This window comes from Salvelinus namaycush, chromosome 4, assembly GCF_016432855.1.
Source record: "Salvelinus namaycush isolate Seneca chromosome 4, SaNama_1.0, whole genome shotgun sequence".
NCBI classification, from domain to species: Eukaryota; Metazoa; Chordata; class Actinopteri; order Salmoniformes; family Salmonidae; genus Salvelinus; species Salvelinus namaycush.
In genome coordinates, this window is record NC_052310.1 from 39,364,029 (window position 1) to 39,381,704 (window position 17,676).

The 17,676-nt window shown below is 44.3% G+C and overlaps 1 protein-coding gene across 2 annotated transcripts in view; it reads left to right on the forward strand.

The window, feature by feature from the left end:
- LOC120046507 (protein quaking-like) overlaps positions 1–17,676 on the forward strand; it is a 96,342-nt gene that overhangs the window by 54,501 nt on the left and 24,165 nt on the right. For both annotated transcript variants that reach the window (XM_038991800.1, XM_038991799.1), the window contains exon 4: positions 9,648–9,791. In XM_038991800.1, coding sequence (XP_038847728.1) covers positions 9,648–9,791 — 144 coding nt within the window. The remainder of the gene's footprint in view (positions 1–9,647; positions 9,792–17,676) is intronic.

Here is a 17,676-nt window from a genome sequence, read left to right on the forward strand (position 1 = left end):
TTCCTCAGGTTTAGGGGTGACTGTGATATCTACAACAGAGATTGTCAAGGGTCGGGTTCTATTGGTCAAGGTGGATGTTATGGGGTTTTTGTTTGTTTTTTTGAATGTTTATGCTCCTAATGAGGGTACAGAGCGTCTTGTTGTGTTTGATAAAATAAAAGAAACCTTAAGACAGTGTGACCAAGAGGGGTGTATGGTTTTAGGGGGGGACTGGAACTGTACTGTGGATTTTACTGTTGATCGCAACGCTGAAGAACCTCACCTGCGGTCAGCCACTTTCCTGTCTGGCCTATTAACTGAGTTAGAGCTTTCTGATGTGTGGAGAGTAAGGAATGCAAAAGTTAGGCAATACACATGGTTGAAAGTGAATGAAGGTCGTGTCAGTGCAGCAAGGTTAGATAGGTTGTACGTATCTGATCAATACTGTAGTAGGGTTGGAAGGTGTGCCATTACTCCTGTGGGTTTCTCTGATCATCACATTATAACTGTTGATATTCACTTGTCCTGTCCACGAAGGTCATCACCTTACTGGTATTTTAATGTTAAATTGTTACATGATGTCAAGTTTTGTGAAAGGTTTTTGTTGTTTTGGGAAAAATGGAGGGTTACAAAAGGGAATTTTGAGTCCTTGAGACAATGGTGGGATGTTGGGAAGGCCCAAATACGAGTATTTTGTCAACAGTATACTGCTTTGTCTCAAATTGAAGTTAAAGAGACTATCAATGCCCTTGAACAGGACATCAAATCAATTGAATTGAAGCTGCTCACTCAGAATGACCCTGGACTAGTCATGAACTTACAGGACAAGAGACATGAACTGAGGTCGTTTCTGCATGAAAGAGTGAAAGGTGCCTTGATTAGGTCTCGTTTCGCTTCCCTCAAGGATATGGATGCTCCTAGTGCCTTTTTTTTTAACCTTGGACAGTCAAAATTACAACGTAAACAGATGGTCTGCCTTCGTCTCGCTGATGGGAAGGTGACCACGGATGACAGTGAAATGCGTCAACATGCCGTGGATTTCTACTCTGCCCTCTATAAGGCGGAGGATTGTGACTCTCTGTGTACTGAACAGTTGTTACATGGTCTTCCTAAATTGGGACCTGAACAGAGAGTCGCATTGGACTCTGACATTACACTGCAAGAGCTGTCCACAGCAGTTATGCAGCTCTCAACAGGCCGAGCCCCTGGCATTGATGGTTTACCATCTGAGTTCTATAAGCACTTTTGGGGGTCTATTGGGGAGGATTTTTATGAAGTGGTGTGTGAATCTTTTCATGAGGGTTCTCTTCCGGTATCCTGTCAACGTGCGGTGCTTTCACTGTTGCCAAAAAAGGGGGATTTGGCTCTCATAAAAAATTGGAGACCTGTTGCTTTGCTGTGTGCAGAATATAAAATAGTTTCAAAATGTCTCTCAAACAGGTTGAAAGAGTATCTGGGATTGTTGGTCCACAAGGACCAGTCCTACTGTGTACCTGATCGCTCAATTGTTGACAATTTGTTTCTGATAAGAGATGTTCTAGACATTTGTAAACTGTCTGATGTAAATGTGGGTTTACTTTCTTTGGATCAGGAGAAGGCTTTTGACCGAGTGGACCACCAGTATTTGTTCAAAACGATGAAAGCCTTTGGGTTTGGGGATGTTTTTTTGTCTTGGATGAATTTACTGTATGCTGGGGCCTCGTGTATGGTGAAGGTGGGGGGTGGTTTGAGTTGCCCCATCCCTGTCCAAAGGGGTATCAGGCAGGGATGCCCAATTTCAGGGCAGTTATATAGTCTGGCGATTGAACCAATGCTTTGTTTTTTAAGAGCGAAGCTTACTGGTTTCTCTGTGCCAGGTGTAATGAAGGGTCCCACGATAGCACTGTCTGCGTATGCAGATGATGTGACAGTTTTTATTACAGGGGCTGAGGATGTTAAGGTTCTCTCAGACGCTTTAATGGTGTATGAGGGTGCCTCCTCAGCTAGAGTCAATTGGGGAAAGAGTGAAGCGCTGTGGGCAGGTCAGCTTCAGATAGGGTCCGCTCCACGGTTACCAGGGGGGCTTCAGTGGGGCAGAGATGGGATGAAGACATTGGGTGTTTTTCTAGGCTCTGATGTCTTTCAGAAAAAGAACTGGGAGGGTGTAGTGGAGAAAGTGTGTGCCAGACTGTCAAGATGGAAATGGGTGCTACCCCAGTTGTCTTATAGGGGAAGGGTACTGGTAATTAATAATCTTGCTGCTTCTACCCTGTGGCACAGACTAATGATTTTGCAGCCACCAAAGGGTCTGATACAAGAGCTTCAGAGGACCCTTGTCAATTTCTTCTGGTCTGGACAACACTGGATCAAAGCTGCAGCTTTGTACCTGCCACTGCACGAGGGGGGGCAAGGCCTGGTGGACATTTCCTCTAGGATCATGGCTTTCCGGCTTCAAGCAGCCCAGAGACTGTTGTACAGTGACGGTTCTAGCTGGGTTGACACAGCCTACGCACTGATGAGGAGAGCAGGCTGTTTGGGCTTAGACAAGCACCTTTTCCTCTTAAAGCTGGGGGGGGGTGAGTTGAATGGCCTGACTCCATTCTATGAGTCTGTTATGCAGGCTTGGAGGGTTCTGGTCAAGTCCCGTAAGGCCGGCACGCTACCAGGGATGTGGCTTTTTGAAGAGCCTCTTTTTTATAACACTGCCATCCAGTCCAGTGCTCTGGGTTCAGCCAGCCTGCGTTCATGCCTGTTAGGTGTCGGGTGCACCAAGCTGGGTCATCTGATGCAGAGCAGGAGCAGATCGTTGGAGGAGCTGGGAGAAAGAGCGGGGATCCGATCATCTCGCCTACTGAGGAAGGTCGTCGCTGAGGTCTGTGACTCCTTGCCAGTTCTTCATCGTCAGTATGTGACTAACATTTCCAATTCTGATCGGTGGAAGGAGGGTCTGGATTATGTGTTCCCTGCACTGATTGTTAGTGCTGCGGTGGGGGCATTTGAGGAGGACGTGGGGATGCTGCTTTCCTTCGATACCCCGGAGCTGGGGGATTTCAAGGAGGTGGGAAAGAAGGCCATGTACAGAATATGTGTAAAGGTGTCCCATGCCTCTTCCCTGGAAGGGGTAAAATCGACGAGGTGGGCGGGTGTGCTTGGTCCAGGTGCTTCCCCAAAAGGCTGTTGGCGATCATTATACAAACTGCCGATTGATAAGAGGACAGCTGACCTCCAATGGAGGATCATACATGGAGCTATAGCCACCAACATGCATCTGGTACATCTGGACCCTACTGTTGAAGAAGGGTGTCCATTCTGTGCAGAGTCTGAAAGTCTGGCACACCTGTTTTTACTGTGTCCCAGGTTGGTCGGGATGATTGACCTGATCACTGACTGGTTCTCAACGTTGGGAGAGGTTTTCTCTTCCCAACTGTATATATTTGGGCCAAAGTACAGGTTCAGGCAAAAGGGTGTCGTTGTGTTGCTTAATTTTGTATTAGGGGCAGCAAAATTAGCGATATGGAAGACCCGAAAGAACAGTATTCGGGAACAGGGGTCTGTGGATGTGGTGGGAATGCTGGAGGGAATGGTGGCAGCGAGACTAAGGGTTGAGTTTGCCTATTATAAACTTGTCAACAATATTGATCTGTTTTTGAGTATATGGGGTATTCAGAGGCTGTTGTGTTTAGTTACTGTGGAGGAGGAGTTGGAGTTGTGTTTTTAATTGATGTGTAACTGTGGTTTTGTATGAGTATTTATTGTGTGGTGGGCTCCCAGACCCAATAAAGAATATTTAAAACTCAAAAACTCTCTCTCTCTCTCTCTCTCTCTCTCTCTCTCTCTCTCTCTCTCTCTATCTGTCTCTCTCTCTCTCTCTCCCTCTCTCTCTCTCTCTCTCTCTCTCTCTCTCTCTCTCTGTCTCTCCCTCTCTCTCTCTCTCTCTCTCTCTGTGTCTCTCTCTCTGTCTCTCTCTCTCTGTCTCTCCCTCTCTCTCTCTCTCTCTGTCTCTCTCTCTGTCTCTCCCTCTCTCTCTCTCTCTCTCTCTCTCTCTCTCTCTCTCTCTCTCTGTCTCTCCCTCTCTCTCTCTCTCTCCCTCTCTCTCTCTCTCTCTCTCTCTCTCTCTCTCTCTCTGTCTCTCTCTCTCTCTCTCTCTCTCTCTCTGTCTCTCCCTCTCTCTCTCTCTCTCTCTCTGTCTCTCTCTCTGTCTCTCTCTCTGTCTCTCTCTCTCTCTCTCTCTCTCTCTGTCTCTCCCTCTCTCTCTCTCTCTCTCTCTCTCTCTCTCTCTCTCTCTCTCTCTCTCTCTCTCTCTCTCTCTCTCTCTCTGTCTCTCTCTCTCTCTCTCTCTCTCTCTCTCTCTCTCTCTCTCTCTCTCTGTCTCTCTCTCTCTCTCTCTCTCTCTGTCTCTCTCTCTCTCTCTCTCTCTCTCTCTCTCTCTCTCTCTCTCTCTCTCTGTCTCTGTCTCTGTCTCTCTCTGTCTCTCTCTGTCTCTCTCTCTCTCTCTCTCTCTCTCTGTCTCTCTCTCCCTCTCTCTCTCTCTCTCTCTCAATTCAATTCAATTCAAGGGGCTTTATTGGCATGGGAAACGTGTTAACATTGCCAAAGCAAGTGAGGTAGATATTATACAAAAGTGAAATAAACAATACAAATTAACAGTAAACATTACACATACAGAAGTTTCAAAACAATAAAGACATTACAAATGTTATATTATATATATACAGTGTTGTAACAATGTACAAATGGTTAAAGCACACAAGTTAAAATAAATAAGCATAAATATGGGTTGTATTTACAATGGTGTTTGTTCTTCACTGGTTGCCCTTTTCTTGTCGTAACAGGTCAAAAATCTTGCTGCTGTTAGCACACTGTGGTATTTCACCCAATAGATATGGGAGTTTATCAAAATTGGATTGTTTTTCAAATTCTTTGTGGGTCTGTGTAATCTGAGGGAAATTTGTGTCTCTAATATGGTCATACATTGGGCAGGAGGTTAGGAAGTGCAGCTCAGTTTCCACCTCATTTTGTGGGCAGTGTGCACATAGCCTGTCTTCTCTTGAGAGCCATGTCTGCCTTCGGCGGCCTTTCTCAATAGCAAGGCTATGCTCACTGAGTCTGTACATAGTCAAAGATGTCCTTAATTTTGGGTCATTCACAGTGGTCAAGTATTCTGCCACTGTGTACTCTCTGTTTAGTGCCAAATAGCATTCTAGTTTGCTCTGTTTTTTTGTTAATTCTTTCCAATGTGTCAAGTAATTATCTTTTTGTTTTCTCATGATTTGGTTGGGTCTAATTGTGCTGTTGTCCTGGGGCTCTGTGGGGTGTGTTTGTGTTTGTGAACAGAGCCCTAGGACCAGCTTGCTTAGGGGACTCTTCTCCAGGTTCATCTCTCTGTAGGTGATGGCTTTGTTATGGAAGGTTTGGGAATCGCTTCCTTTTAGGTGGTTGTAGAATTTAACGGCTCTTTTCTGGATTTTGATAATTAGTGGGTATCGGCCTAATTCTGCTCTGCATGCATTATTTGGTGTTCTACGTTGTACACGGAGGATATTTTTGCAGAATTCTGCATGCAGAGTCTCAATTTGGTGTTTGTCCCATTTTGTGAAATCTTGGTTGGTGAGCGGACCCCAGACCTCACAACCATAAAGGGCAATGGGCTCTATGACTGATTCAAGTATTTTTAGCCAGATCCTAATTGGTATGTTGAAATTTATGTTCCTTTTGATGGCATAGAAGGCCCTTCTTGCCTTGTCTCTCAGATCGTTCACAGCTTTGTGGAAGTTACCTGTGGTGCTGATGTTTAGGCCGAGGTATGTATAGTTTTTTGTGTGCTCTAGGGCAACGGTGTCTAGATGGAATTTGTGGTCCTGGTGACTGGACCTTTTTTGGAACACCATTATTTTGGTCTTACTGAGATTTACTGTCAGGGCCCAGGTCTGACAGAATCTGTGCAGAAGATCTAGGTGCTGCTGTAGGCCCTCCTTGGTTGGTGACAGAAGCACCAGATCATCAGCAAACAGTAGACATTTGACTTCGGATTCTAGTAGGGTGAGACCGGGTGCTGCAGACTGTTCTAGTGCCCGTGCCAATTCGTTGATATATATGTTGAAGAGGGTGGGGCTTAAGCTGCATCCCTGTCTCACCCCACGACCCTGTGTGAAGAAATGTGTGTGTTTTTTGCCAATTTTAACCGCACACTTGTTGTTTGTGTACATGGATTTTATAATGTCGTATGTTTTACCCCCAACACCACTTTCCATCAATTTGTATAGCAGACCCTCATGCCAAATTGAGTCGAAGGCTTTTTTGAAATCAACAAAGCATGAGAAGACTTTGCCTTTGTTTTGGTTTGTTTGGTTGTCAATTAGGGTGTGTAGGGTGAATACATGGTCTGTTGTACGGTAATTTGGTAAAAAGCCAATTTGACATTTGCTCAGTACATTGTTTTCATTGAGGAAATGTACGAGTCTGCTGTTAATGATAATGCAGAGGATTTTCCCAAGGTTACTGTTGACGCATATTCCACGGTAGTTATTGGGGTCAAATTTGTCTCCACTTTTGTGGATTGGGGTGATCAGTCCTTGGTTCCAAATATTGGGGAAGATGCCAGAGCTAAGGACGATGTTAAAGAGTTTTAGTATAGCCAATTGGAATTTGTTGTCTGTATATTTGATCATTTCATTAAGGATACCATCAACACCACAGGCCTTTTTGGGTTGGAGGGTTTTTATTTTGTCCTGTAACTCATTCAAGGTAATTGGAGAATCCAGTGGGTTCTGGTAGTCTTTAATAGTTGATTCTAGGATTTGTATTTGATCATGTATATGTTTTTGCTCTTTATTCTTTGTTATAGAGCCAAAAAGATTGGAGAAGTGGTTTACCCATACATCTCCATTTTGGATAGATAATTCTTCGTGTTGTTGTTTGTTTAGTGTTTTCCAATTTTCCCAGAATTGGTTAGAGTCTATGGAGTCTTCAATTACATTGAGCTGATTTCTGACGTGCTGTTCCTTCTTTTTCCGTAGTGTATTTCTGTATTGTTTTAGTGATTCACCATAGTGAAGGCGTAGACTCAGGTTTTCCGGGTCTCTATGTTTTTGGTTGGACAGGTTTCTCAATTTATTTCTTAGATTTTTGCATTCTTTATCAAACCATTTGTCATTGTTGTTCATTTTCTTCGGTTTTCTATTTGAGATTTTTAGATTTGATAGGGAAGCTGAGAGGTCAAATATACTGTTAAGATTTTCTACTGCCAAGTTTACACCTTCACTATTGCAGTGGAACATTTTACCCAGGAAGTTGTCTAAAAGGGATTGAATTTGCTGTTGCCTAATTGTTTTTTGGTAGGTTTCCAAACTGCATTCCTTCCATCTATAGCATTTCTTAATGTTACTCAGTTCCTTTGGCTTTGATGCCTCATGATTGAGTATTGCTCTGTTCAAGTAGACTGTGATTTTGCTGTGGTCTGATAGGGGTGTCAGTGGGCTGACTGTGAACGCTCTGAGAGACTCTGGGTTGAGGTCAGTGATAAAGTAGTCTACAGTGCTACTGCCAAGAGATGAGCTATAGGTGAACCTACCATAGGAGTCCCCTCGAAGCCTACCATTGACTATGTACATACCCAGCGTGCGACAGAGCTGCAGGAGTTGTGACCCGTTTTTGTTGGTTATGTTGTCATAGTTGTGCCTAGGGGGGCATATGGGGGAGGGAATGCTGTCACCTGCAGGCAGGTGTTTGTCCCCCTGTGTGCTGAGGGTGTCAGGTTCTTGTCCAGTTCTGGCATTTAGGTCGCCACAGACTAATACATGTCCCTGGGCCTGGAAATGATTGATTTCCCCCTCCAGGATGGAGAAGCTGTCTTTATTAAAGTATGGGGATTCTAGTGGGGGGATATAGGTAGCACACAGGAGGATATTTTTCTCTGTTAAGATAATTTCCTTTTGAATTTCTAGCCAAATGTAAAATGTTCCTGTTTTGATTAATTTAATGGAATGAGTTAGGTCTGCTCTATACCAAATTAGCATTCCCCCTGAGTCCCTTCCCTTTCTCTGTCTCTCCCTCTCTCTCTCTCTCTCTCTCCCCCCCCCTCTCTCTCTCTCTCTCTCCCCCCCCCCTCTCTCTCTCTCTCTCTCTCTCTCTCTCTCTCTCCCCCCCTCTCTCTCTCTCTCTCTCTCTCTCCCCTCTCTCTCTCTCTCTCTCCCCCCCCCTCTCTCTCTCTCTCTCTCTCTCTCTCCCCCCCTCTCTCTCTCTCTCCCCCCCCCTCTCTCTCTTCCCCCCCCCCCCCCCCCCCTCTCTCTCTCTCTCTCTCTCTCTCTCTCTCTCTCTCTCTGCGTTGTCATGGATTTAGGCAGATCAAAGTGGAGTCTTTTTCGGATACGCCGTGTTTTTGTTTGTTTACCATGTTTTTTTGTCCTTCGTTCGGTAACGGGCGGTTGTTGTTTGTTCTGGAGTGTTGGGCTGGCGAGGAAGCAGAGAAGGAAATGTCGGAGTTGTATTGTGACATTTTATGCTAATATTGAGGCTGGAATTCAATGAAACCCCACTCACACGCACTTCTTATTTTAAAAGCTGGAAGCATATTTATGTTGGGGGGGGGGGGGTCTACCTAGTATTTATGGTAGTAGTTTTTTACTATAGCTAAAACGATGATGTGGTTTTCCTTCACCAGAGGAAAGGAGCCGCTGCGTTTGATACAACAATTTGAGTTCTATTGCGCTGAGCCCTGAGACTCAGCAGTGCTGCAGGTCCGTAGAGTAAAGAGGGGAAATGATCGAGAGTAAAAGCCACCAGTGACGTTGCGTAACCTCCTGGCTGTCTCCAGTTTAACCTATGGTTTGAACCAGACAGTCCTTTTTAGTCTGTCACGTGGAGCCACTGCGGTAACGCTGGCTATTTTTGCCTCGTTTTGAACAGATTAGCTCTATTGAATAAAGGAAAAAGAGGGAAACCGTTCCACTCTCAGTGAAGTCTCGTGAAGAATGTGGGGAGTTCAACGAGTCCGTGGATCTTACATGCCTCCTGACATGGAGGATTTACTTTGGGATTTCTCGAACTCTTCGGGCAGTGGTACATGTCATGAAAACCATACCTAAGGAGATGTATTTGTTTATTATCATATGATATTTTGGAGTGGGTAAATTGCCCATACATGCATATTGACATAAATCATTGATCATTGATCATATTTGACCCTTGATCCCCATCAAAACATATATGGGGCCTGTTTCTACCGACATGTACATATTACCTCAATTACCTCGACTAACCTGTACCCCCGCACATTGACTCTGTACCGGTACCCCCTGTATATAGTCTCGCTACTGTTATTTTACTATTGCTCTTTAATTATTCGTTTTTTACATTTTCAAATGTTTTACTTATCTATTTTTTACTTGGCACGTATTTTGTCTTAAAACTGCGTTGTTGGTTAAGGGCTTGTAAGTAAGCATTTCACTGTAAGGTTGTATTCGGTGTGTGTGACAAATACAATTTGATTTGATTTGATTCCCAGACACAGTCTGATTCCCTAAACCTAGTCCTGGACTAAAAAGCTCTTCTCCATTGAGAAGCTGTTAGTCCTGGATTAGATTTAATCTGTGTCTGGGAAACCGGCCCATGAAGTACAGCCTCTGTCTGGACTAGTTTTGAACTCTTTTCCTCCATTCTCTCCACCCCCCCCCCCCCCCCCCCCCCCCCAGGAAGAGCAGAACCGCGGCAAGCCCAACTGGGAGCACCTCAACGAGGACCTGCATGTCCTGATCACGGTGGAGGACGCACAGAACCGCGCCGAGATCAAGCTGAAGAGGGCCGTGGAGGAGGTCAACAAACTACTGGTGCCTGCGGTGAGTCAGTAGCCACGTGTCACTTCCTGTTGCTGAGGGCCCGTAACGCAGGGCTGAGAGGAAGCTCTCAGAGATGTCCCCCAATCAGACGTGTTTTTATTTAAAGACCTTAGATTGATGTCATAAGTGTTCATATATTTAGGAAGCAAACATCAAGTGGTTAAAAACGGATTGGTGTTAGTTCCCTCCAGACCACATTTCTGTGCTAACAGAGTCATGTGCCGTAATGCGCGTGGAAAGATGGTCATCACACTTGCGGTGAAATGTTGTTTAATATTTATAGCTTAATAGCTTACTATTTCCTTCAAATGTGCTGAGCTTTATAGAATCAGCTCAAAAGTAATTGCACGGCTGATTGTACATGCAAGCAGTCAGCTATATGTCAGTGACTACAGATACTGTACATGACTACAGATACTGTACATGACTACAGCATATCCTCAAATCAATAAGCCACGTGTAAACATACATCGGTTTCTTTTACAGAGAAATCAATACCGAAGATATTGCTTTTTCGATCATGTTCATTTGTTTGTGTGTGCGCGAGTGTGTGCGTGAGTGTGTGCGCGAGTGTGTGCGCGAGTGTGTGCGAGAAAGAAAGAGGAAAGAGAGGGAGAATGAGAGAGAGATAATGGGGAATGGTCCGTTTTTTTTGCTGATCCACACGTTCTCCCTTTCATTTCCTTTTTTTGTCCCCTGAAATAGGAAGTGAGACTCTCCATTGGCGAAAAGGGGAAGTTTAGGAAGGAGCCTGTAGGATGGGGTAATCGTCTCGGTCTACCATCTCACTAGAGCAGAGACTATTTCAGTTTGTTCAAGCATGGCTACTTAAAGGATACGAACTTGCTTTTTTTTGTCAGACTGCCCAAATGACTGGTGGTTGAAGTAAATCTGTGTCATTGGCAGAGGGATTGAATGATGATTAGATAGTGTTGAAAGAGGATCATGGGTGAATTAGTCAGCCTGTACATTCACTCTTGGAGGAATCGTTGTATCATATTGCATGTGTCCTTCTCTGAGACCCTCCCCACGGTAGACGAATGACCAATGCTGAATGTGTGGCAGCCTACAGTATGCTTAGTTGAATGTATCAATACATAGCAACTAGGCAGGCCAGTTCATACACAAAGTCCTCAAACCCACCTGTTGGTGTTTCTTGTAAATGAACAGTGGTTTCCTGTCTGTGTCTCTCAGGAGTCCGTTTAGGAGAGCATGACATTGGAGGACCTCCATAAGATCATGTGATTGGCCGGCTGGCTGGCCCCTATCGGGTCATGGGTGCTCTCTGGGTTATGAAAGCTGTCGTACACAGATCCTGACAGGCTGCTAACACAGAGAGCATGGCCAGTGTAGCTGTCCTCGTTCATCAAATAACCACTCAAAAATTAATGAAGAACACAAGACGAGCGAGGCCAGGCATCTGGGGGACCTGTGTGTGTGTGTGTGTGTGTGTGTGTGTGTGTGTGTGTGTGTGTGTGTGTGTGTGTGTGTGTGTGTGTGTGTGTGTGTGTGTGTGTGTGTGTGTGTGTGTGTGTGCGTGTGCGCGAGGGGGCAAGCAATGTTGTATTTACTGTTGGTCGGAGCTGTAATGTTGTAAAGTTTACATACACTTAGGTTGGAGTCATTAAAACTCGTTTTTCAACCACTCCACAAATTTCTTGTTAACAAACTGTAGTTTTGGCAAGTCGTTTAGGACATCTACGTAATTTTTTCAACAATTGTTTACAGACAGATTATTTCACTTATAATTCACTGTATCACAATTCCAGTGGGTCAGAAGTTTACATACACTAAGTTGACTGTGCCTTCATTTGAGTCAATTGGAGGTGTACCTGTGGATGTATTTCAAGGCCTACCTTCAAACTCAGTGCCTCTTTGCTTGACATCATGGGAAAATCGAAAGAAATCGGCCAAGAAATCAGCCAAAAAATAATTGTAGACCTCCACAAGTCTGGTTCATCCTTGGGAGCAATTTCCAAAAGCCTGAAGGTACTACGTTCATCTGTACAAACAATTGTACGCAAGTATAAACACCATGGGACCACACAGCCATCATACCGCTCAGGAAGGAGACGCGTTCTGTCTCCTAGAGATGAACGCACTTTGGTGCGAAAAGTGCAAATCAATCCCAGAACAACCGCAAAGGACCTTGTGAAGATGCTGGAGGAAATGGGTACAGAATTATCTATATCCACAGTAAAACGAGTCCTATATTGACATAACCTGAAAGGCTGCTCAGCAAGGAAGAAGCCACTGCTCCAAAACCGCCATAAAAAAGCCAGACTACGGTTTGCAACTGCACATGGAGACAAAGATTGTACTTTTTGGAGAAATGTCCGCTGGTCTGATGAAACAAAAATAGAACTGTTTGGCCATAATGACCATCGTTATGTTTGGAGGAAAAAGGGGGAGGCTTGCAAGCCAAAGAACACCATCCCAACTGTGAAGCACGGTGGTGGCAGCATCATGTTGTGGGGTTGCTTTGCTGCAGGAGGGACTGGTGCACTTCACAAAATAGATGGCATCATGAGGTGGGAAATTATGTGGATATATTGAAGCAACATCTCAAGACATCAGTCAGGAAGTTAAAGCTTGGTTGCAAATGGGTCTTTCGAAATGGACAATGACTCCAAGCATGCTTCCAAAGTTGTGTTAAAATGGCTTAAGGACAACAAAGTCAAGGTATTGGAGTGGCCATCACAAAGCCCTGACCTCAATCCTATAGAAAATTTGTGGACAGAACTGAAAAAGCGTGTGCGAGCAAGGAGGCCTACAAACCTGACTCAGTTACACCAGCTCTGTCAGGAGGAAATGGCCAAAATTCACCCAACTTATTGTGGGAAGCTTGTGGAAGGCTACCTGGAACGTTTGACTCAAGTTAAACAATTTAAAGGCAATGCTACCAAATACTAATATAGTGTACGTAAACTTCTGACCCACTGGGAATGTGATGAAATAAATAAAAGCTGAAATAATTAATTCTCTCTACTATTATTCTGACATTTCACATTTTTTAAATAAAGTGGTGATCCTGACTGACCTAAGACAGAGAATTTTTACTAGGATTAGATGTCAGGAATTGTGGAAAAACTGAGTTTCAATGTATTTGGCTAAGGTATATGTAAACTTCCGACTTCAACTGTAGTTGGAAGCAGGGCTGATTTGGAGGAAATGAATCACTCACTGCAAATGAGGGACAGATTAGGAGATGACGTGACGTGATCATCATCACACGCCAGAGAGTGAGAGTGTGTTTTAGAGTTTTTTTAAGTTTGTGTTTGAAAGTTTTCAAACCACAACATTTTGGATTTTTTTCCCTCAAGTACAGAAACCTTTCAAGCTTGTTATAGGCGTTGCACTGAAAAGGATAAGAAGTTTGCTTGATGGCCAATGTATTTCATTTTTTTTCTTCAAAATCAAATCAAATCGAACTTTATTTGTCACGTGCCGCGAATACAACAAGTGTAGACTTTACCGTGAAATGCTTACTTACAAGCCCTTAACCAACAGTGCAGTTCAAGAAGAGTTAAGAAAATATTTACCAAGTAGACTAAAATAAAAAGTAATAATAAAAAGTAACACAATAAAATAACAATAACGAGGCTATATACAGGGGGTACCGGTACCGAGTCAGTGTGCGGGGGTACAGGTTAGTTGAGGTAATTTGTACATGTAGGTGGAAGTGAAGTGACTATGCATAGATAATAAACAGCGAGTTGCAGCAGTGTTCAAAAAGGGAGGGGGACGACGACAATGAAAAGTATTATTTTAACTTTTTCATTACTTAGATTTTTATTGTCTAGTCTAGTTTGTTGAAAATGGCTGTTTTTAAAGACTGTGAAGTGATGTGGCATATCTGCTGCTTTGCCTTGGTACTGCAGAAATAAAGCTACGACTCCATCTTACTGGGCTGTCATGACAACTGCCAAGGTCGTAGCTACATATGTGGACACCGAGATCCGTACATCTGTAATTTAAAAAATATACACTACCGGTCAAAAGTTTTAGAACGCCTACTCATTCACCGGTTTTTCTTTATTTGTACTATTTTCTACATTGTAGAATAATAGTGCAGACATCAAAACTATGAATTAACACATATGAAATCATGTAGTAACCAAAAAAGTGTGAAACAAATCAAAATATATTTTATATTTGAGATTCTTCAAATAGCCACCCTTTGCCTTGATGACAGCTTTGCACACTCTTGGTATTCTCTCAACCAGCTTCACCTGGAATACTTTTCCAACAGTCTTGAAGGAGTTCCCACATATGCAGAGCACTTGTTGGCTGCTTTTCCTTCACTCTGCGGTCCAACTCATCCCAAACCATCTCAATTGGGTTGAGGTCGGGGGATTGTGAAGGCCAGGTCATCTGATGCAGCACTCCATCACTCTCCTTCTTGGTCAAATAGCCCTTACACAGTCTGAAGGTTTGTTGGGTCATTGTCCTGTTGAAAAACAAATGATAGTCCCAAGCCCAAACCAGATGGGATGGAGTATCGCTGCAGAATGCTGTGGTAGCCATGCTGGTTAAGTGTGCCTTGAATTCTAAATAAATCACAAACCATGTCACCAGCAAAGCACCCCCACACCCGGTTGGAACCAAACATCTCCAATATGAACTCATCAGACCAAAGGACAGATTTTCACCAGTCTAATGTCCATTGCTCGTGTTTCTTGGCCCAAGCAGGTCTCTTCTTATTATTGGTGTCCTTTAGTAGTGGTTTCTTTGCAGCAATTCGACCATGCAGGCATGATTCACACAGTCTCCTCTGAACAGTTGATGTTGAGATGTGTCTGTTACTTAAACTCTGTGAAGCATTTATTTGGGCTGCAATTTCTGAGGCTGGTAACTCAAATGAACTTATCCTCTGCAGCAGAGGTAACTTTGGGTCTTCCATTCCTGTGGCGGTCCTCATGAGAGCCAGTTTCATCATAGTGCTTGATGGTTTTTGCAACTGCTCTTGAAGAAAATTTCAAAGTTCATGAAATGTTCCGTATTGACTGACCTTCATATCTTAAAGTAATGATGAACTGTCGTTTCTCTTTGCTTACAAATTAACTTTTGAGAAGGTACACCTGTTATTGAAATTCATTCCAGGTGACTACCTCATGAAGCTGGTTGAGAGAACGCCAAGAGTGTGCAAAGCTGTCATCAAGGCAAAGGGTGGCTATTTAGAGAATCTCAAATACAGAATCTGAAATATAAAATATATGTAGATTTTTTTTTTTTACACTTTTTTTCTTACTGCATGATTCCATATGTGTTATTTCATAGTTGTCTTCACTATTATTCTACAATGTAGAAAATTGTACACATAAAGAAAAACCCTGGAATGAGTAGGTGTGTCCAAACTTTTGACTGGTACTGTGTATATACAGATTATTCGGGATCTCAATTTACTGTTGAGAATTAGAATAGTAGAATACACAAGTTGCAATTTACGAGACTTGGCAGTGCATCAGCAGTTTCCCTCTTGTTATATGTCACTCACTGACAGTCGCTCAATCAGGCCTTGTCAGCTAACATTTTTTAGATTGGTAAATTAGTCTAGTTAGTCTAGCCTACTATCTAAACGTGTAGTAATCATGGCTGAATTACCGACCGGGAATACAGGGGCCCTGACCTCCAGGGGTCCTCCACTGATTTTTTTTTGTTAGTCACCCTCACTCAGATGTCATAGTAACATGTGTAGAATTGCGGGAAATTAACTTGAAAAGGTGATGTTTTTCTCTCCGCCGTCAAGTGGTTTGCCCGCCCGTCCAAAAATGATTTGCCAGTGACAAAATCTCGCTTAGGCTTGTTTGCGTGTGTGTGTGCGTAAGTGTGTGTTTGCGTGGATATGTGCGTGTGTGCTTGGGTGCTTATGCCCGCGTGCTTGTGTTTGTGTGTTAAAAGGGCAAGATATCAGATATTATAACACTTCAAAGCCAGTGTGGGATATTTTTTTTCTCCAAATATAGCGTTTTAGAGTTTTTAAATTGTATAGAAGTGCAGTAAACGAGCTTCAACTTCAACGTCCGGACTAAAACATAGATCCTGGCAGCCCTCTGGCCACCTCCAATAGAAATGTCATCTCCATCTGGCCCCAGGCTTCCACCACAACAGACATTAGTGTTCTGGCTATCAGAGTAGAGATACCAGCATCCTAAAGGTAAAACCACGGTCTCTGTTGCCCCCACGGCTCCGAAGCCCACCCCACCCGCCTGATGGTATCTCTACCCTCCACTTTCTCCTCTACCCTCTCATCTCCGCTCTCCTCAAGCCCCTAACCCCCCTTCCCCTTCTCCTCTTCCCTCAACCCCTCTCCCCTCTTCCCCGTCTCCTCTTCCCTCAGCCCCTCTCCCCTCTTCCCCGTCTCCTCTTCCCTCAGCCCCTCTCTCCCCTTCCCCGTCTCCTCTTCCCTCAGCCCCTCTCTCCCCTTCCCCGTCTCCTCTTCCCTCAGCCCCTCTCTCCCCTTCCCCGTCTCCTCTTCCCTCAGCCCCTCTCTCCCCTTCCCCATCTCCTCTTCCCTCAGCCCCTCTCTCCCCTCTACCATTTCCCTTTCCCCTCCAAATAGCTTGAAATCACATCACCTGCTGAGAGCCATAATAGAACATCTCTATGCTGAGAACATCATCATCATCATCAGTAGTAGTCCGTGTGTGCTTGCAGCATTCAGTGACTAGCACCGGTGGTAAGGGTAATTATCAGCACTAGCATTGTAGCATGAATAAGACCAGTCCACTGTGTGATTATGCCAGTACCACTCCCTCTGCAGTTTGCCACGGAGCCATACAAAATGAGGGAGACATAATCGCGTGTGTGTGTGTCTGTGTGTGCGTGTGCGTGCGTGTGCGTGTGTGTGTGTTTGCGTATGCTCAACGTTCTGACTTACTCATCTGCAACAGATTGTTGCAATTAAGATATTCCTCAAAAGTCTTTGACTCCAATTCTCTGGAGAGAGAAAGCTCCGATCTAAACGCACCATATACTCAGAAAGTGCCTTCAGTGGTACATATGATGTGTAGGGACATTGTGTCTTTGGACTGTGTCCTCCAGCCTGTCAGACCCCTCTATCTGTCCACTGGTTGCATTAACCTTCTACACTGACCGTAACCATGTGAATCATCCCCATCACTTTCATGCATTTAACCCTTAAACCGCCTCCCTTAAACCAGCGAATCACAAAGACTCGCGTGCTCAATTCCCCGGACAGTAAATGGGAGGAAGTGCAACTTCAGCACTAGGCTGTGTGTGTGTGTGCGCCAGATAAGAAAAAAGTCGACATCATAGGTATTAAAAGCACTCATGCCAACAGCAAACTCTGCCATCTTCTGCCACCTGCTGTAATCAGTCCCTGCAGGATTGCAATTTTTTGAAGTACGTTGATTGGTTCAAATTGCGAGCCCTCTTTTTGTAGTGCGGTGGTCAGACAGTTTTTTATCCAGTAATATTGCAGTGATTTGATTGTTATATGCGGTAATAGTGCGGGGATTGGTCAAATTTGCAAGCCCTCGTATAATATGCAGGCAATTGTTGATTTTGCACGCCAAAAAAAAGGGGTTTGTGGAATTGCTAAATCCTGGAGGGACTGGATAATGCTGTCACAGATAGGAGTGGAGGCTCTCTCTGCTGCCTGTCTCTCCCTGTGCATCCCCAGTAGTAGCAGCAGGAGCACAGCATATTCAGAGCCTAAACCGTCAGGTGCTGAGGGGACCAGCTTTAATTAAAGTCCTGTCTATCAGCGGGGCCCCGCAATGGCTCCTGGCCCCTACCACTCTGACAGATAGAGACAGGCTCTAATTGTCAGGGCCCAAAGATAAAGTGGAATTCAAATGGTGTGTGTCTGTGGGGTGGTGTGTGTGTGTGTGTGTGTGTGTGTGTGTGTGTGTGTGTGTGT